Genomic DNA, 20,795 nt, shown 5'->3' on the forward strand with positions numbered 1-20,795 from the left:
ATAAATTCTGTGCATAATTTCAACCCACTTTCCAAATTCGTCAGAACACTCATTGCCGCACAGTTTTATTTTTGCTGTTTATTTTCTCTCGCAAGAGCGCTTTCAATACTGAACCGTGATACAAAGATAGGTAGCTGATCGCTGATCGGGTGGGTGTCATGCTGAGGTACCTATCACTGGAGGGAGGGGGAGGGGTGAGGCTGCGTTACGAATTGTTGCAAGGGAGGGAGGGGGCCGAAAATGCCAAGAAAGTGCGTTAAGTAATTTGATCGCATTTCGCATTTGGCAGAAAGGAACCAGCACGATTACAGGGTTTTCAAAATCGTTCAACTTCTTTTTTTAAAAATACTTAATGCCATCATGCACTGTAAAAATTTACACACTTAAGTATTTTCCTCTAAAATTAACAATGTTTTGGTCGCGCGGAAACAAAAACTATTTGCTATTCTGGGAGATTTTTAAAATGATTATGAAGAAGCAAGACTTACCATAGGTTGAAATCGGGCTGATTCCTTTTTGCTAAATGCGATCCACTTTATGAACACTCTCTTAAGTACAAGACTCCTTGCCACATTTTCTCCAGGTGACCTTCTGGCGCCCACAGTTATGAGTCTTGCTGTCAATGCTATTTTGATACTCACAGAAATTTATTTTCTATCGGTCCAAGATACTATAAAACGCTGATAAAGGAAGCTCATCCATGGCCAAAGTGCGAAACTACGTTACTCCGCCTGCGACGTTGCAGAATTTCTGTCATACTTGATTTTTTCTTTGGAAAACTAGTCAACGTTATTACCCGCGGGAAACCTTCCTTTATTTTTTTCTCTGTTAGCAGAATATTCTGTATAATTTCAAACCATAAAGTTGACTTGTTTCTAAACGCTTTAAAGAAAAGAAAGAAGAAAAAAGTAGGACCTGACATTTCGAAACATCGCAATGAAAATGCGTGGTGTCGCACTTTGGTCATCGCAATGCGACTGCTCAAAAAAGGACGTAAAATCCATAAGAAGCATTTTCCCTAGATGACCGCATCCGGAACCTGGATTTCTGAGGGTTTTTTTCAACGATATTTTGGTGTCAGAGGATTTTTTCCCCCTTTCAAACTGAGAAAATAAAAAAGCGCAATTTGCTGTTGCGTGCGTCCCTATAAAAGTGTTATCCGAGTTAGGCAATTACGGGAGGCATTCATTTTATAAAATCTCCTTAAAATTGCCAAAAAAAATTCTTTTGTGAAACGAAAAACGCCTCCTCGCTGCATCAGTGTCATCCCCCCCCCCCCGAAAAACTGCCACCAAGCGCGCAATTTTGTTGGAAAAAACTGGTGTCACATTAGGAAGTATCTTTTAGCAATGAAGGAGTTTCCTGAGCGTCGTCACTCATCTTCAAAACATTATCTAACACAACCGCATTACTCGCTGCACGTGCTGCAGCACTGTTGATTGCGCTGTTGAAATAATGCAACTATTCGGCCTCCGCGGTCACGTTAGGAAGTATCGTTTCGCAATGAAGGCGTTCGATTACGCATTCGAACTCTTCATCAAAGCATCCTCTTAAACAACCGCATCGCTCGCTAATATCTGCGTGCTGCTTCCCCACTGTTGATTGAGCGATTTAATGATGCAACTATTCGGCCTCAGCGGTCACGCTAGGAAGTATCTTTTCGCAATGAAGGCGTTCGATTACGCATTCGAACTCTTCATCAAAGCATCCTCTTAAACAACCGCATCGCTCGCTAATATCTGCGTGCTGCTTCCCCACTGTTGATTGAGCGATTTAATGATGCAACTATTCGGCCTCCGCCGTCACGCTAGGAAGTATCTTTTCACAATGAAGGCGTTCGATTATGAATCTGAGCTCGGCATAAATGAAGTTTCTGAAGCAACCGCATACTCACTAATCTACGCCGCTAGGACCGTTGGTTGGGCTTTTAAATCGTCGCCCGGCTGATGGAAGCGAAATACACATTGAGATGAGCTCGGAAAAGCATTGAATTGTATGAACGACAAGGTCCCTTGCAGGATGTAATCACGCCCTTAAGTCAGGAGGGCGACGAAATGATGAAAAAATTCGGCCTCTGCGGACACGCCTCGCGGGTTTGTTTTCTATTGATCAAAGTATTTTCAAAATGCGCTTTTAAGTATGGAGTCGATGCAACTGGTTAAAAAGGCCGTTTAATCAACGTCCTCCTGGCATTTTCTACGGGTTACAGCCATCTAAAGCCAAGCCTAAAGCCTTTTCGATCCGAGAAAGTTAAAAGCGCGAGTGAGACTGGTCAAAAAATGAGGTGAAACCCATGGTTCTTCGCCATATTTTCTCATCGAGAACTCGGAATTTCGAGTTAGTTTGTTTGTTTTTTTTTTTCATCGGCTATATTTTTTTGCTTATTGAAATTATTCCCTTCGAGCCAAGAAAGTTAATCACTCGCTTTCAATAATGGATTTTATACGACTCGTTGATGTAGGACGTAAATAAATCCATGCTTCGCGGAAGAGCATGAAGTTGCCAGATTTTTGACCGGCCGTGCAGGGTGCAGGGTGCAGGCATTGTAAAATTTTGTTTATTTTTACCGTTCCGAAGCCAAGACTTCGACAATGTAGTCACCCGCAAGGCTTTCTTGTTAGGTTTAAGTGCGTGCTAGTGTATAGCCTTGTGGCAAAAAATATGAATCAGAATCCAATATGGATCCCTGCAGGCTTGACCTTAAAATTTACTCTTTAATTGTTCCTTAATGGACGCAATAATTTGAGGAGCTATTATCACGCGCCTTCATATGTCGCATTCGAGAGCCGGTTTTGTCGATTACAGGTAGTTTTTGTGCCCATAGAGAGACGAGAGGAAACCAAATTATACTCAATAATATAAAATCATATGAGCACCGCGTAGCGCATATAACGTCTGGGCCGCGAAGCGATCAAGATGCGTACCCCCTCGTTAAATAAACGAACAATTTTGCTAGGTAACTGTTCCACTTCTTTCCTTATGTATGATTTCAACTGATTAAAAACATTTTTTAAAGCAATAAAATGAAGGAAGGAGAAAATAAACGCTTGAAATCATACATGAAAAAATGGTTACGGGGTTGTTCATTATTTAGGTGAGATTTTCTCACACGCATATCTCTCCGAGCAAATTTGATTGCCGACGAATATGGCGACCAAGAAAAACTGCCCTCAGGCAAGGTAAATTCGAAAAAGTTCCACACAGAGCACAGTTCAGCGGGAGTTGAAAGGTTTATTTGAAGAAGGGCTTATAGTGGTTTGTCTTGTATTCTGGTGTGGTCGAAGTTCCGTGCTGTACATTACATGATCGATCGATGAAGTAAAAAATATCGGCAGATTTTGAATTTTTCGCCAATCTAAGGAAGACAGCCCCTATGCACGAGCCTTAAGAATCGTTCTGAACAAAAAAATTGACAAAATTTATATAAATGAAGGCACCCTGGTGAAAATTGGCGATAGGAGCTGCGTTTCAAAATACCATAGGAGTTCTTACAGCCGACTGAAGAAGGCGATAGAAAATCATATAGCTGGCTGTAGAAAGTGGAAAAAATCCTACGGCCGGGCTTCACGAAGCGATAATAAATTATACAGCCGGGCTATAGTTCCTATCGCCGGGCTTTACACTTTATCGCCTGGCTGTTGCTTTTTCGCCATCGGCTATAAAAGGCTATAAGAAATTGTGCAGAGATTCGTGTGTTTTGTAAATCCTTAAGTTTGTACGGAATCACCATGATATTTACAAAACGCACATTATATTTTCCTTTACTACATATTTTTTTCATCAATTAAAATGAGAATAATCCATACAGAGTGCGTGCAAACATTTCAAAGTCATGAGTTGAAAAACGCTGACTCCACGAGATTCAATATTAGAGCCTAACACAAAGCGGAGCGGCGCGGCGACGCACTGGCGCCTACAAACCTAACAGGGATACTTCACGCATTGCGCAATGCGTGAAGTATCCCTGTTAGGTTTGTAGGCGCCAATGCACGTTTCTCGCTCTCTGCCCGCCTCGCCTCGCCGCAGCGTGCCACGGCGTCTGAAGCAATTATTTCACACCAGAGGTATTGCGCAGTATCATAAGAAATTGAAGGCGCTCCAACATATTAAGAATGGCAGGCATCCCTCAAAAGTACGGAGCTTTCCTCGCAAAATAAATCAAGATACTGCGGCCCAAAAAGAGAGCGGTAGTCCAAAAACTCACTGAGTATCCGTAATTAGTAACGTTTAGCAAACACTTTATCGCCAGGCTATTGCTTAATCGCCATCGGCTATAAAAGGCTGTAAGAAATTGTGTTGCCGGCTATAGGGGCTATTGGAAATCTTACAGCCGGCTGTAGGTTTATGGTACAGATTCTACTGCCAATTTTTACCAGGGCAGGATTCTTTTTGCGGAAAACCGCACGCATTCGATGCAGAGGCGGATCTTTGTATCGAATGGGAGGTTTATTTAAAAAAGAATCTTATTGATTTCATTTCTCTAAATTTTGCCAATTTCTTCGTTGAGAATGATTCTTTAGGCTCATACGCAGAGGCTATCATCCTTTTTTGGCTAAAAATTAAAAAATTCCCGAGATTTTTTAATTAGGTAATCGATGCGGACGCCAATTCGAACACGCCAGAATTCGGGAAGAATCATCCTCTAACCGCCGCAGTAATCGAGTTTCGAGGACACAAAAAGAAACTTCATTCTTCCGACAATTCGTCATACTTCTGTTCGACGAAGACCATTTTTACTCGGGCAGGGGTCAGAGAAAATGAGCAAGACATAACAAATTTTAAAATTTCCCCCTCTTCTACAAATCTTTTCAGTGCAGCCATATTAATCAGTACTAGGTATGACAGTCAAATAGCACACTGAAAAAAATGAGTTAGCGTCAGATGACTAAAAATGGTTTCTATACACTAACTCAAATTGTGTGATTTGGACACACATGATTTTTGGTTTCTGTACACTAACCACTATTAGTGCTGGAAACTAATTCCGCTACTCTAATTCGCATTCGGTAGGGTTGGGTCAACCTAACCTCAAAACTGAGAGAGGAGAAAACGGCTTAGCGAATGATAACTGGACAATACTTTCAGGAAAAGAAGTTTTTTTTTTTTTTTTTTTTTTTTTTTTTTTTTTTTTTTTTTTTTTTGAGAGCTTGCGCACTCTAGGTATAGTTCATTGGCCTTAGTCGTGTAGACAAACAGCCACCGCTAAATGATGGGAAGATTACAACAACAGTAGAAACAGAAGTACAAAGGAAGAAACGAAGGAAGAAACGAAGAGAAACATCCATGCCACTCCACGGTGACAAGATCTGAGACCATCAAATCTTGCCACCGAGGCCGGGATTCGAACCCGGGACATCTAGGTCTGTGATCAGTTGCGCTAACCACTGGACCAACCGATGTCGGCGTCCGAACACTTGAGATATTCTTTTGAAATTACGGGAGAACACGAACTATAGAAGTAAGCAGTAAGTTCACAGATTTTCGTAAAAATATAAACTGAACGCGGAACGCTTTAATCGCAATTTAATATAGAAGATTGACGACTCCAACGAATATCATGCTTGTTTACGTTTTGAATTGAACAGACGATTTCTAACCTTAACAGGTTTATTTATGTTGCTTTCGAACGTTTTCAAGAAAGAGAGGACACTATAAATCATACCGGGAGTATTTACATTGTCAAACGAGCCCGAAATTTCACATTTTAATTTATTTTCACGAGCTGACGCGATTGAGGCTGTTGTACCGACGCCACTTTTTCGAAACTAAATAAATGTAACGGACAATGTGGCAGTTAGTGTTGAGGGCGAATTAGTTTGACCCGAAGGTGAATTTGTCTTACCACAGCGCTAATTTTACAACTAGTGCTGTTTTCCAATTCTGGTTCGCGCTCTAGTAAAGTCAAGTCAGCGTATGAAGCGAATTGATTGGTGCTTCAGTACAATAAATTAGTTCTGAAGCCTAATTTTGATTCTACTTGGCGAGAACCAACCAAATTAGTTCTCAACGCTAACTACTTTTTTTTCAGTGCATGTATGCTCGATAACTATTTTGAAAAATCAAACTTTGTGCCCTTAATCATGGTTTTTACTATGAGGAAATAACATACACTGCGAAAGATTGCTGGGAACTTGAGCGCTTTTCCCAAAGAAGCAGGTTTTCCCAAGGAGGCAGGAAATTTGGCGGTTTTAAATAACTATCAATCATGTTTTTTTTTATTTGGACTACATTCTGCAATTGAATCAGCGAGAACGAAAACACACCAACTTGGTAACTTAAAAATGCTCAATTTTCATTAAAAAGAGTCAGTTTTCATGAAGGTCAATGAAGTTAATGCATCTGTTTCAACTTGGACCTTTAAAGTGTCTTTAAGTACTTGTCTTTCAGCACCAAATCTTTTCTTGTGCTAACTTCTTCAACTACTGTGCAGTTTTGCGTGTGTCTTGATTATTTTCATTTTTTCGAGTTGGTGTGTTTCCGTTCTCACTGGTTCAATTGGGAACTATACCATTTCTGGCCCAGCCGTAAAAACACTTACGTGCATAGGGAGATTAATAGCACTTACGTTGTTTCTAAACTGAATCAGAAGTAGTGCGGTTTCTAATTGCAAAATGTAGTCCATTTTATCCACCTAAAATAGGGCTGTTACGCTTGTGAGCAACAGACCAAATCTGTTGTAAGTCGTCACATGTGCCTCAAAATTCGTCCAAATTGGGGCTCTGCGCTCGACTCCACAATTCGTCGCTCCTCTGACGACGACAAAAGAGCGTATCCCAATATCCACGTGAGCCTTGTTCTCCGTACAATTCCATGTTTTCCAGGGTTCATGTGGAAATCTAAATACCGCTCCACGATAGAGGAGCTACAAACTGAACACCAAGGACACCGGTAAACCTCTAAGTAGGTGTTATTTTTCATGAAGTCAGTCACGCGTTCGCCGACAAACGTTTACCAACACCTCGCTCTGGGCTCTTCCGTAGCTGCACCGAAACCTGAAATCCACGCTTTTCTCATGAGCCGTGATACGTAAGCACCCTTGTGGACTCCGGGGGTCAGCCCTAAAATGAACGTGTGAGGTTTTGGAAAGGACCGGTTCGACAGTGGTATTTCGTCGGGTCCGGGTCCGAAGGAAATGATGGTGCGCAAATTCATGATCGCGGTTAATTTTCCGTCCTGTGTGACGTCCCGACGCACCCGACGTCGCGTCGCGTCGCATCGCGGACAGCGCAAAAAGTGCCCCCGCTGATTCTGCCATGCTGAGCAAGAACGCCGTATGCGCATTTGAATGTTGCCAAACTTTCCCCGATTTTTTTTTTAAATTGAAGAGTTGAAGGCTTTCAGTCATTTTCGATTCGCGCAGTGAAGCTCACCATGCAATGAAACGAATCTTTCAGAGATAGGTTGAACATGTAATTGTCGACTAAAACTGCAAATTTAATTTCAATTTTTCTTCCTCCTCTTTTTCTTCTTCTTCATCTTTCTTTTCTTCTTCTTCTTTTTCTTCTTCTCTCTTCCTCCTCCTCCTATTCTTCTGCGAACGGAGAGGACATATCGACGGTGAAACTACCAAACCACGTATCTCGTTTGCGGTGTTTAAAAATCTACGCTCACATTTTATTTTTTTGAAGTAGACCAAATCAAAATCATTCCTCGAAATTTTCACAGAGTTTTCTTCGCACGAAGAGGAAAAATCACAGAAATTTTCTAGACTGGACGTTAAGTAGTTTTTCATTTAAAAAATAAAGTATGACAGGAAGTCTGCGACGTCGCAAACCGAGATACGTGGTTTGGTAGTTTCACCGTCGATATAGCCCTGCCCTGGTAAAAATTGGCGATAAGAGCTGCGTTTCGAAATACCATAGGAATTCTTATAGCCGGCTAAAGAAGGCTACAAAAAATCATATAGCTGGCTGTAGAATGCGAAGAAAATCATACGGCCGGGCTATACGAAGCGATAAAAAATTATGCAGCCGGGCTATAGTTCCTATCGCCGGGCTTTACACTTTATCGCCTGGCTGTTGCTTTTTCGCCATCGGCTATAAAAGGCTATAAGAAATTGTGTAGAAATTCGTGTGCTTTGGAAATCATTAAGTTTGATACGGAACCACCGTAATATTTACAAAACACACATTATATTTTCCTTTAGTACATATTTTTTTTCATCAATTAAAATGAGAATAATCTATACAGAGTGTGCAAACATTTCAAAATCATGAGTTGAATAACGCTGACTCCGCCAGATTAAATATTAGAGCCTAACACAAAGCGGAGCGGCGACGCACTGGCGCCTACAAACCTAACAGGGATACTTCACGCATTGCGCAACGCGTGAAGTATCCCTGTTAGGTTTGTAGGCGCCAATGCGCGTTTTGCGCTGGCTGCCCGCCTGCCGCGCCACAGCGTACCACGGCGCTTGAAGCAACTATTTCACACCAGAGGTATTGCACAGTATCATACGAAACTGAAGGCGCTCTAATATATTAGTAATGGCAGGCATCCATCAAAAGTACAGAGCTTTCCTCGCAAAATAAATCAAGATACTGCGGCCCAAAAAGAGAGCGGTAGTCCAAAAACTCACTGAGTCCTAGCATCCGTAATTAGTAACGTTTAGCATACACTTTATTGTCTGGCTGTTGCTTAATCGCCATCGACTACAAAAGGCTATAAGAAATTGTGTAGCCGGCTGTAGAAGCTATTGGAAATCTTACAGCCGGCTGTAGGTCTATGGTATTTTGGAACGCAGATTCTACTGCCAATTTTTACCAGGGTGTTTGGCATGCCATTTAGTTTCGAGCTTCTTAATTCATGATTATAATAAAATCATATCTTCGGTAAATACATATATAAAGGACTCGTTAAATCAATAAAACAAAACCAGCAATGAAATATTCAATCATCTTCAAAAAGAGCCTTAATTTTTTCATATTAAGATTTAATTTAGAAAGAGTTAAAGTCTTCACATTATCAGGTAATCGCATCTGGTGCTTCTTGATCGAATTTTACGAGAAAATCAATGATACCACTCCTAAAACCTATCTGTTCAGTATCAACACCGATATGAGCTTTTAATGTTTGCACATTTTGTCCGACTCCTCTCATTGGCCCGCTCCATTGAGCGTTGCTGGTGAGGCGGTTTGTGTCTGGAGTCAAAACGCCTTCACTCCCGTGCGTATGCAACACGGACATCCGTGGAGCCCGAATTGTTGCATCCAGGCTTTAGAATGAAATTTGTTTTGAATCCGTCGCATGCGACACTAACAAAAGCTTTGATTGTTTCTCTCACACGTCGTATAAGCCGACCTCACACGCTGAAAATGGAGTTCTGATAATGATTCATCGATATCTCTGTTGAGTGTTGACCCTCAAAACCCATTTCCGGCTATTGTTCGTTTAATACCAAAAATATTGCGATTTTATACAAATTTACAACTTTTTACAATATTGCGAGTAGTTTTAAAACTAAGGCCGCCATTTTGTGGACAAAAAAGTGAAATGATGGCTAATTTAGCCCCGATCTCACTGATCACTGAAAATTGCGTTTTGTGGTCCACTTTTCAGGGCACCGCTCAACGATGCATCGGTGACCTTTATTTTCAGCTCCTATTTACAGCGTGTAAAGTGGGCTCAACTTGATTCCAGCAAAGCAATTCCAGTCTGATTCCAGCTGATAACAAAGGAAAAAATTCAATGGAATTTTCGAGAAATTACTTTGAATAGTTTTTAAAAGAATTAATACAATATGCAAGGAAGTCTGCAACGTCGAAAACAGAAATACGTGGTTTTGCACTTGTGTTCTTAGACTTTTTTTTTTTTTTTTTTTTAAATAGCAAATCCTTATGTAACCAGTGGAAATTTCACACCATCTGACTTTCCATACGATGTTCGCACTCATCATTGCAATATTAGCTCCTGATCCCCACTTTGCTGCCCGTTGCCAACGAAGATATCGCTTTTCCGGTCCGCATAGAAGAGGAAAAGTGACCTTCACACGTTGAAACAAATCAAAATTAGGTGTCAGAAAGCATGATTTAAGAGCTTGATTGTCGTCCTCGGGATGTTGGTCGGTCATCGTGCTTCCGGATTTCAACAATCATCACCAATCAGCTCATAAAATCAACATCCCGCACCTTTGGGGTCTGATACGGTTCCATGAAGTGCCAGTGAGTTGGTGTCCATTGAGTTTCGTTTTCCCGCTCAACACAAAGCTCGCCGCAGTTATGGCAATGCGTGCGCTTATTGGTCTATTTCTCGTCGCGGCCTTCTTCGTACAGGTAAATCTTAGCAAATAGGAATTGATTCAGGAGTTACAACGTTGTGCATGGGTAAAAATTCCTGACTTGGTTTTTTGTTTAAAAAAAATTGATTTTTTTACGAGATTTTACGAAAAGAGATCAAGCATGTCGAAGGCGATATTTCCAAATCACGTATCTCGTTTGCAGTGTTTGAAAATCTCCGCTTCCATTTTACTTTTGTGCAGGTGAAAGAATCCACACCATTGGATTATAGGAGAAACTACGGAAATAATTGTGCCAAAATTTGCTTCAATCATAATTTAAAATGTGCAGCTCGCATGATTTTTTATTCTCAGATTCAGTAAAAGTACTGATTTACACCTGGCGCAGCGGTGTGGCATGTTTTGCGATTTATCGATTTATCTGCCATTTAAGCCTATGGAAAAGGATCGATAAACAGGGTGTTCGCAGCGATCACATTAATGATCGATTCTTTACCCTAGCTTCAAATGGGGAAATGTCGATTGTCGATCATTTACGCCTCGCCACTGACCTGGTGGGCAACGCAGGGTACCGTATTTTATATTGAAAACTTAGCCGGTGGCAAGGCGTGAATTGCGATGTATCGATTGTTATGCCATTTAAACCTATGGTAAAGAATCGTTTATTAAGGTGTTCGCTGCGAACACCCTGTTTATCGATCCTTTTCCATAGGTTTAAGTGGCATCGATCCTTTTCCATAGGTTTAAGCGGAATCGATCCTTTTCCATAGGTTTAAAAGGCATAACAATCGATACATCGCAAAGCACGCCACGCCACTGGAACTTACCGTTTCAAAATATGCACTTTAATCGATTCGTTTTGATTCAATTTGATTCAAATATTAACTCATTACCAAATTCATGATTATTTAAAAATTCAATAAATCTATTGATCAACCTATCGAAAAACTCTATTTTGACGGTGCTTTTTGTAGCGATGCAAGGCAGAATCGACAACTCCAGTTCCAATGCCAGAAGAAGAAGATGAGCTACCTGCGAGGTTTCGCTCTAGAGTCGTCAGGTCCGCTTCTGAGGAAAAATCAAAGGAAGACTCCTCTGAGGAGTGCGGCCCTCCTCAGCACCACCATCCCCACCCTCATAAGGTAAACACTCGTGTGAAAGTACACTAAGACAGAGATGGTATACAGTTTGCAATGGAGAATTTGCAGGAGTCTGAAATTTTGTGGATTTCATGCACTGAAAAAAAATTCTCGGCGTCTTTACCAAGGTCCGTTGGTACCTTTACCATCTCACTTTTTTTTACCAATTATTGGTAATTTTACCAAGACAGACTGGTAAGCTAACCTTAAAACCGATATTTTCACTGTTTTTCTCAGGCAAGGATACCACTTTTATTGGTAATCAATTCCCGGTAACTTTGCCATTTTATCTCAGTAATTCTACCACAGTCGATAAAAAATATTGGCGTTTTCACCAAGGTCCAGTAAAATTACCGAGAAAGTTCAATTTTTTTACCGAGATTTCCCGGTAAAATTACCAAATCCATAAATGGTAATTTTACCGAGAAAAAACTGGGATCAAATAAAACCCTGAATTCTTGGTAATTTTACCCTTTTATTAGTAAATACACCGAGATTTTTTTTCAGTGTGTTTGAGAAGAAACCACCGAGTGAACTGAGCATGAGAATATCCTCGGTTTCTAAAATGAAATATTCGTTGTTTCCCGGACGAAGGAGCGTAACTCCATTCCAAGGTTGCAAAATTGATCCAAAAATTAAATTAATTATAAGAGCGTACCTGTGCAATTTTCGTCCAAAATTTGTCTGATTTTTGCACGAGAGCAGAAGCTACTTAAATCGGTGGAATTTTCAGCTAAAATTGCCCAAGATTCTCCTGGTAAAAATACAATACGCGAGGGGAAATTTTGCAACATTTAAATGCAGTTACATTCCTTCGTTGGGGGAACGACGCATTAGAGATTAAGGCCAAATGATCTAATCTGCTTATTTATATGTTTTTAAATGGGAAATGCCGCCTGATGAAGTCACGAGGCGGCAGATTTTTTTACTTATATACCTACCAGTGGCGTGGCGTGAATTGCGATTTATCGATCGTTGTCGATATACCATTTAAACCTAAGGTAAAGAACGATTATTAAGGGGTTCACTGCGAGCACCCTGTTGATCGATCCTTTTCCATAGGTTTGAATGGCATAACAATCGGTACATCGCAATTCACGCCACGCCACTGATATCTACTTTTCGAAAATTTCCCATTTTAGAAAAAAATTATGAAAAATACTGCGGGCACAGCTCACTAAGCATACTATAACATAGCAGCAATAAAAAAAAATCGCGCAAATGCTCCATCAGAAATTAATGGAGTACTAATAGAGTAACCAATGGAACTAACTCACGTTCATTTTAAAGATAACAACTTAAATGCTATGAATGATCCTATACAGAATCGTGCTGATGATTAATCTTATTTTTCTTTTTCCTCCGCTAAAGGAAATAATTCGCACGCCATTACTTTTTAGGACCATTAAGACGGGATTTTTCCATTGAAATCTCGAACTCAAATTTTCGACCAAACTCGGCAAAAATTCCCCCGTTGAAATTGTTCTACATGTTCTTTCAATATTTCAGCCTCCGCCAGAGTGCTGTAAAGGTTTACCGAGGCCGTGCAACCCAACTGAGGACAAGAAAGCATGGGACACGTGTGTAAATAAACTTTCGAAGAAAAATCCAACAACCCCTCAACCGACAACCCAAGCAAGTGAGTTTCTAATCAACTGAAAATGAAAATGATTCACCGAATTTGTTCACCAAAAATTGTAGAATGTAAGAGGGATCATAGTTGCAAACATTTTTGCTAGAACACCCAGACCAGACTCGCCTCCTCCTTAGCAGGGTGGAAAAATTTCATGAAAAATAAAATCTTGAAATTTCACGTGAAATATTTCAAGAAATTTCAAAAATTTATGAAAAATATTGAAAAATACCGGTTCCCCATCATGTTTCACAAAGTGTAGAAATCTTGCCTTTCCTCTATTTTTGTCTGTTTAAGTGCGGGTTGCATACTCTAGCCCCTGAAAAATATGAAATATTTCACAGCCTCGTGAAATTTCATGAAATGTTTCACTGAAACTTCCAATCTTTCATTTCTTTCTTACGTGTCATGCCACCCTGCTTCTTAGACTCCCTGCGCTCTCTTATCTCCCCCCTCCGCCACGAATCTCCAATTAAAATTAACCAAAACCCTAAGATTACCTTTCTTCAGATCTCACCTTTGTCCATACGCGGATCCAGACACTTCAAAGTGGGGGAGGGGGGTTGAAAGCGTGGTACGGGAGGCTTCCTTTAGAAAATTGTCGAAATTTTAAGGCATCTAATGAGCAGTTTTAGTCAATTTCGTTATGAATAATTATATCGAATATAAGCGTCCTTCCGTCCTCTTTCCTCCGTTCCTTCCTTCTTTCTTTCTCTCTTTTTTCTTCCTTCTTTTTTTGGCGAACGGGGGAGGGATGGTCACGCCCCCTACGCCCACTACGACCCCCGCCTCCCCCTGTGAATTTGTCCAGGCATTCGTCTCCCTTAAAAATACATTTTTGAGTTAGAAGGCTTCCAAATAATTTACCTTGCACTATTATCGTTTTCATTATTAACTGCTTATTTTTACTATTTCCGATGTGCAGATGGTGGTAAACCAGGCCATGGTCCGATGCATGGGATTGATAAACAGGTAATATTTATTTTTCACATTTGGGGGTATATTAATACAACGTACGTGTTGAGGGAATTCTGGAGCCTTATCATTGTGAGACATACCTACACATCAAGTCCAAGGGACTTACACGCACAAAATTTGATATATGTAGTTTTCCTATAGTACACAGATACACAATGGTTTACAAAATTAGATTTTTTTTTTCTCGTGAAAAAATAAATTGAAAATGTATAAAAAAGGATAACTTTGACAGTGGGGGCATCTGACTGTACATGCAATTTTCAGAATTTAGCTTAGCAGCAGAATTTAGCAACAGAGCAGCGACAGAACACGTATATTCCTGCGCAAAAGCTGGGGGATACTAGACAAAAAAAAAAAAAAAAAAAAAAAAAAAAAAAAAAAAAAAAAAAAGGAAGAAACTATTCTTTATGAAAACTGAATAATACAAAAAATTGTTTTTATTTTAATTTCAGTGTATGGTAGAGTGCGTCTACAACGAAACGGGCCTTCTGGTAAGCTATCCATAAATTTTAACCAAAGTAGAGAGAAAGATTATTACACTCGCGCAAAGAAAAATGAATGATCTGAAATACTTTTTTTACTTAACCACAAATAACGTGAAAGTTTCGTGTCCATGCTGTAAAAAAGGAGCGGAAAATAGCTGCATGGCGTTTTAAAAATTGCAAATTCAACGAAAATACACGGAAATACACGAAAATGAGGAGGGATGTTCTTTCCAGATAGCACATGAGTATGCATAGAGTATTTTATGAATATTCGTAGGAAAAACGCATTCAACAAGAATTTTATGAATATTCACAGGGAAAAAAGAATATTCATAGAATATCTGTCATCCGGATGTTTAAGTCCATTAAGTATACCTATTTCAATGGCACTTCAACTTGCGCAAAAATAATTCCTCTCTTAAATCGATGTACATGCTATAATGCCACATCCTCTGTCAAAACACGTGTTCATAGATCGTTTCCTGTTCCACCCATCATCGGAATTTTTAAGCACTGCGTTCAGAAACTTCTATATTTGCCTAACTCATGACATGGATCTTCCGGGAGGAGGGTGTAAAGGGGGCTGTCGCCAAATTTTTGAAGTTGATTTAAAACTTGCTGCACCTGCTACTAACTTTTTCATACCAGAGGTTAGAGTTGATCTTCCTACCCGTGCGGTCAAGTCTCCCGCCGGCAGCCCGAGACATTGTTGCCAGATTGTGCTCAAAAATCAGCACTTTCCCCCATCTGAACCCTTGTACAATATCCACATTTTAATGCACAAATTGACCCGAAAGCATTTATAGACCAGCGCTTGGGAAATTAGCGCTCCAGCGGGTTAATTACTGAAATTGATAGACAAAGCGATAGACAAAGAGGACATTGGGAGTATGGAGCGATTCTATTGATTAAAACGGGTGGTTGTTATAGACTAAGGCAGGGTCTCTGGTGGGTTGCAATCAGTTAGTCCATTACTTACCTCATTTGTCCATTGCAACCACCCGCTTCCAGGATCGCTTACTTTTCTGTTAGTCATAATCGTTGTCTATCGCTTTGTCTAAAAATTTTAAAAATCAACCCGCTGGACATTTGCGCTTTTTGATACTTATCATATAGTAGAGTACGTTTTTTGGAATAATAAATGGCCCGAGTTCCATAAAAACTCCTGAGGATTGTTACGGGGTCATACAAAAATGAGAAATTTTGTTTAAAAACTACCGTTTGTTGTACGGCGTGTTGTTTACTGGCGGCACCTCCCCCCCCCCAATCTTCCTTTAAATAAAAATTTGTTCAATTTTTCTGACATCCAATTTTCTTTGCAGACACCTGACATGAAGCTACAGGAAGCCAAAATCTCCCAAAAGCTGACCGACAAATTGAAAGACACAAAATTCGCATCGATGGCACCGTCAGTGATATCTAAATGCTTTGAAAGTGGTAAGTGAACACGCGTGTCGAAAGCCACGCATTAATGCAATCAAGGTCATTTTTGGGCCTTTTCAGTCAATCTTCTTTTTCGCATTGGCCGTTTTGTCAAAGTGGTAAACAAAATTTTTCCTTTATTTACCTGATTCACGTATACCTAATGACATATTTTTCAAACAAAGGCATTGGTTATTTCTAAAATTTAAATTTGCAAAATTTGAAGTGTTTCAGCAACAGCAATCTATTGAACATATCTATACGCTGAAACTACACCACCCAAACCGGAGCTCGTATATTTGTATAAAAAACATTGCGCATCTGGAAAGTAACGTACTCCTGAGTTCTTTCAATCGCTTACCTACATATTGAACATTTATGAAGTGTCGTCTCGCAATCAATTGGAAAAAACCTTAATGAAAACTGTTGGCATGACTTACAATTCTTTCGTCGGTAGATTTTGACTTTAACCCTTCAAAGAAATGACGAGGAGATTCGTGTCTGTTTGATTAGTGTGCGGTGCGTGGTGCGCGTCGCTGTGAGCTACAACGAACTGTTGTCACCAGTCGAAAACGCCTTCAGTTTTGTATGATACATCACCGCCCACACCGGAGTTAAAATATTTGTATCATAAATCAATGTGACTTCTTGATGGTAACTCGCACGATCTTCCCTTCGCTTATCAAATATTCATGAAGTAATGTCTCGCGTTCAGTCGGGAAACTTGTAAACGATTTGCCATTATTGCATTCAACCTTATATTCCCCCGCCATATATGGTTCTCCTGACCACTTTCAGAATCTTTTATGCAAAAGCTCTTGTTTTGACAAATGACTTTGTACGAATGCCACACAATTTCCTCAGGAAATGATCATGCAAACATTAGTATGAGGTATTCCGTATTCTTCCTGTTAATGTCAGTCTATATCTAAGACCAAAGTGCGAAACCACGTATCTCAGTTTGCGGCGTTGCAGACTTCCTTTCACTATTTATTTTTTTCTTTTGAAAACTGGTACACTGAAAATCTTAAAAATCGCCATGATTTTTCTTCTCTGTTAGCGGAATATTATACATAAAATTCAAGCAATATAGTTGTCTTGTTTCTTTTCAAAAGTAAAATTAGAGCCAACATTTTATTTTATTGTTTCAAATAAGGAGAACAGTAAATCAGCATCATTCCTTTGTAGTTTTTACAGAATTTCCCCCAAACAGAGAAGGAAAATCACGGAGGTATTTAAAAATTGACGTCGAGCAATTCTTCACTTCAAAAATTAAGTAGATATAACAAGAAGTCTGCAACGTCGCAGATCGATTGGGATGCGAGTTTCACCGTCGATATACATAGAACAATATCGTCTTTTATATTTTAATCGTCATGATTTTACACGTGCACATACACCTGAAATTTTCTGATACATACTTTTGGTCTTGATTCGTCTTTTTCCCCATTTTCAGCTAAAAACGCAAAGGACCCGAAGGAATGTAAATCTGGAGCCGGTGAATTTTCGAAGTGCGTGAATAGAGAATTGTTCATGGTAAGATCCTTCTGCTCAACCAAAAATACCTTCGAACTCTATTGTAAATTTTTGCCAGGAATATCAATCAATCCTAACGCATGAATATTTTGATGTTCGAAACACTCAAAAATATTTCACAGGATGGAATGAATAATAATATTAAATAAAGTAAACAAAAGACAACTTGAATAAGTTGCCATGATTGCACGTCAAATGAACGTGTGCAATTACGCTAAATCAACAACAGGGCCGGATTTAGGGGGTGGCCATATGGGCCGCGGCCCATGGCGGCAAATTTTGCAATTCTTTTAAATGTAGGTATAGAAAAAAATCGGATTCAGTAACATAAATTACAAACGAGAAAAGGCGACAAAATCTCTCATTTCCTGACAGTATTTAATTTATAATTCAATTGTCTTTCCGTGATGAAAGAGACAGCACCTTTAATTAGTCGAGTTAAGAGAGAAAACACGCGTTTTGGTCTGGAACGGCGCGGCGCGGCGCAGAGAGCAATAATGCCGATGACCTGAGATGAATAGGAGAAGCCCTTGGCGCGGCGCGGTGGTCGGCATGTAACACATATTAGCGCCTACAAGACTGCATGAATACTTCACGCATTGCGTCAAACACAGTGCGGTCAGCAGCGGTCGGTGTGAAGCATAGCGCCTACAAGACTGCATGAATACTTCACGCATTGCGCCCAAAGACATCGCGCCGAACACAGTACGGCCAGCGCGACGCGGCGCGGCGGTGGAAGTTAAACTTATTTAACTATATTTATGTTTGTTCTCCCATAATTTTTTCGTTCATTTCTTATGAATGGAAGGCCTTGTCCACACAGAGATAGGTTTACGGAACTTGACTTTCGCGCCAAGTTCCATGAACTTTCACTAGTAGTGTTGACAGGGCTTTCGCAAAAAATGTGTCCAACACGAGTAAACGCGTCTTATGCACCCCTCCCCCTCTCCCTCCGGCACGTTCACTTGATGGTTTTTATTAATGTTCCAAACGAATGAGAAGCAGCCGGCAAAATACAGGCGGCTCATATTGGCGGCCAGTAGGTAAATCCGGCCATGATCAACAATAGAGCTATTTGAATAAAATTAGGTAAGACCGGGTAGTTGGTGCTCCCTCAATATCGGCAACTATGCAACTTTTGTTACTTGGTGTTAAAACTATCGAATCTTTTTTCTGATCTCTCAACGCAGCTTTTGACGGAGAGATGGTGCAGTTTACACTGTCACACTGTCTTTCCCTCTCCCTCTCCCTCTCTCTCTGTACCTGAAATACTCCCTCGCCGGAAGAAGTATTAAAGTTGGACGTATTTTTGCTAAAAGGAACTGTGTTGCACGCTAACCCCTATGCGCATAGTTCCTTTTAACATAAATACGGCCCGATAAGGGCGTGATGAAGAAGCAACGTTACTGTATTGGATTGGACGTGTTTATATCAAAAGGAACTAGATACATCTTGGCATGAGTTTCAAGATCCATAAGAATATGCACATGAAAGGGATCATGTCACAATCCATTGAATCCTATCTCTAGGTACGTGCAAAAGTCGACCGATTGTGGTTATATAGACGTCGAATCTTTTATAAAATAGTGACGATCCCTTGACATGAAGGTCTTGATTTTATTGGTATTTTCTTTATTATTTTTATTTATTTATTTTTAACATTTTTTTAAAAAATGATTGTTTAAAGTTAATAGCACTGAACTTACTCAACACGACTAATGTGCCTATTACTTTTTTTTACAGAACTGTCCGACGGAGAGCTGGACCAACAGTGAGTAACATAATTTCATATCTTTCACGTGTAAAAATTTAAAGCAGGCCAAAAATGTTTTTTTATGACTATCAGGGGTGAAACTCCTAAACCACGTATCTCGTTTACGGTGTTTTAAAATCTCCGCTTTTATTTGACATTTATGAAGGAGAACAAATCAACATATCATCCCTTAAATTTTTCACGGAACGTGCCTCACACGTAGAAGACAAATCCTGGAGGTTATAAAGAATTGTCGCTTAGCAGTTTTCAATTTACTTTCATAATAAAGAATAAAAGAAAGTTTGTAACGTTGCAGACCGAGATATGTGGTTTGAGAGTTTCATCGTCAATTTGTAAAAGAACTCTCAGATTTTTTATCCATCTACGTATTTGGAAACTTTCCGCTGACAAATTTTCATCACGTCGCGCGCCACTATGGACGCGACAAAAGCTGGAGCGCCTTCATTTCCATAGATACAACACGCATTATATCCCTCAAGTAGGTATAGTTGTATCAAACGTTACCAACTAAAACCATCACCTTGCCCCTGCGTTGCGCATTGTTACGGTTGCCTTGACACGAACTGTGTAGTATCACTAGGATGCTGATACTAATCAATGACTAAAGTGCAAAATTAAGTACCTCCATTTCAACATTTAAAAATCTTTGATTACCTATGTTTTTTTGAAAAAAAGAAAGAAAGAAAAAAAAAAAAAAAAAAAAAAAACAGGAAAAAAAAAAAGAACGTCTCTTGTATTCTTCTGTGAATATTCTTAAGGTGAGTGCAGAGTAATAAAAAAAGCAGTTATAGTTCATTTAAAAAAAAGAATAATCAAATTATAAAACTATATCTGAATAGAACCTCAGCAGAGCATTTGAAACATCACATTTAATCGGTGATAGGAATATTCTGACTTTAACCAGTGATATACCTACTTTCCTCCTTAAAAACCGATCAAAAATCATGAAACTGAATGGAATAAAATACTTGAATGCTGAATTCACCCTCAATTCTTCTATAATTTTGTGTTTTCCAGGTGAGGAATGTCAAAAAATGAAGGAGAAGCTGACAAAATGCCCAAATATGCCAGTGCCGATGAGCCCACCGCCTAAACCTTGAAAAAGAGGAATGGAAATTTGAGGAGGACGTTGTGATGAATTAGGAGCTTCTTTTTACAGCCATAATTTGTTTTCAAAGGAATTCATCGGTGATCTTACTTTGAACCTCTTCAGAGTGACACACAAGAAATGCACCTGCCTAATTCTTTTCTGTAAGGGCTCATTTTTTCGATGAATCTCAAAGTTTCAATGGTTTATATCTTTTAAAGAATAAATGCTGTTAAAAGAATGTTTCCGTGTTTATTAGTTAACTATTCCCAAAATTTACTTAAATTGTGTCTAAGTATTTCAAAACATTTTGTACCTGATCCATTCCACACCCAGTTACCTAGGGGTTATTTTCAATAGATGTTTTAGCATTTCTGTTTTTAGAACTCTGCATTCTTCATAAAAAATGAATTTTAAGAGAAATATTTGCAACTGATTTGCTTGAAGAAAATAAAAAGGCCCATTTAAATAGAAGACATATGGGTGGGTAATCTAAAAACATAATTT

The 20,795-nt window shown here is 39.5% G+C and overlaps 1 protein-coding gene across 1 annotated transcript; it reads left to right on the plus strand.

The window, feature by feature from the left end:
* The first annotated feature begins 10,064 nt into the window (after window positions 1-10,064).
* Window positions 10,065-20,529, plus strand: Obp93a (Odorant-binding protein 93a). The gene is made up of 9 exons (XM_072297523.1): window positions 10,065-10,271; window positions 11,209-11,376; window positions 12,883-13,012; window positions 13,932-13,978; window positions 14,437-14,475; window positions 15,792-15,906; window positions 17,348-17,427; window positions 19,171-19,198; window positions 20,219-20,529. Exons 1-9 carry the CDS (start codon window positions 10,218-10,220, stop codon window positions 20,299-20,301), a joined length of 744 nt encoding a protein of 247 aa, XP_072153624.1. The 5' UTR covers window positions 10,065-10,217; the 3' UTR covers window positions 20,302-20,529.
* Window positions 20,530-20,795: the final 266 nt, after the last annotated feature.

This window comes from Bemisia tabaci, chromosome 2, assembly GCF_918797505.1.
Source record: "Bemisia tabaci chromosome 2, PGI_BMITA_v3".
Classification (NCBI taxonomy): Eukaryota; Metazoa; Arthropoda; class Insecta; order Hemiptera; family Aleyrodidae; genus Bemisia; species Bemisia tabaci.

Bases quoted from the DNA above. Each gene is read 5' to 3' on its own strand.
- Obp93a (XM_072297523.1), top strand. From the start codon at position 10,218: ATGGCAATGCGTGCGCTTATTGGTCTATTTCTCGTCGCGGCCTTCTTC. The intron at 13,979-14,436 runs GTAATATTTATT...TTTTAATTTCAG, and splicing joins TGCATGGGATTGATAAACAG to TGTATGGTAGAGTGCGTCTA. The intron at 17,428-19,170 runs GTAAGATCCTTC...TTTTTTTTACAG, and splicing joins TGAATAGAGAATTGTTCATG to AACTGTCCGACGGAGAGCTG.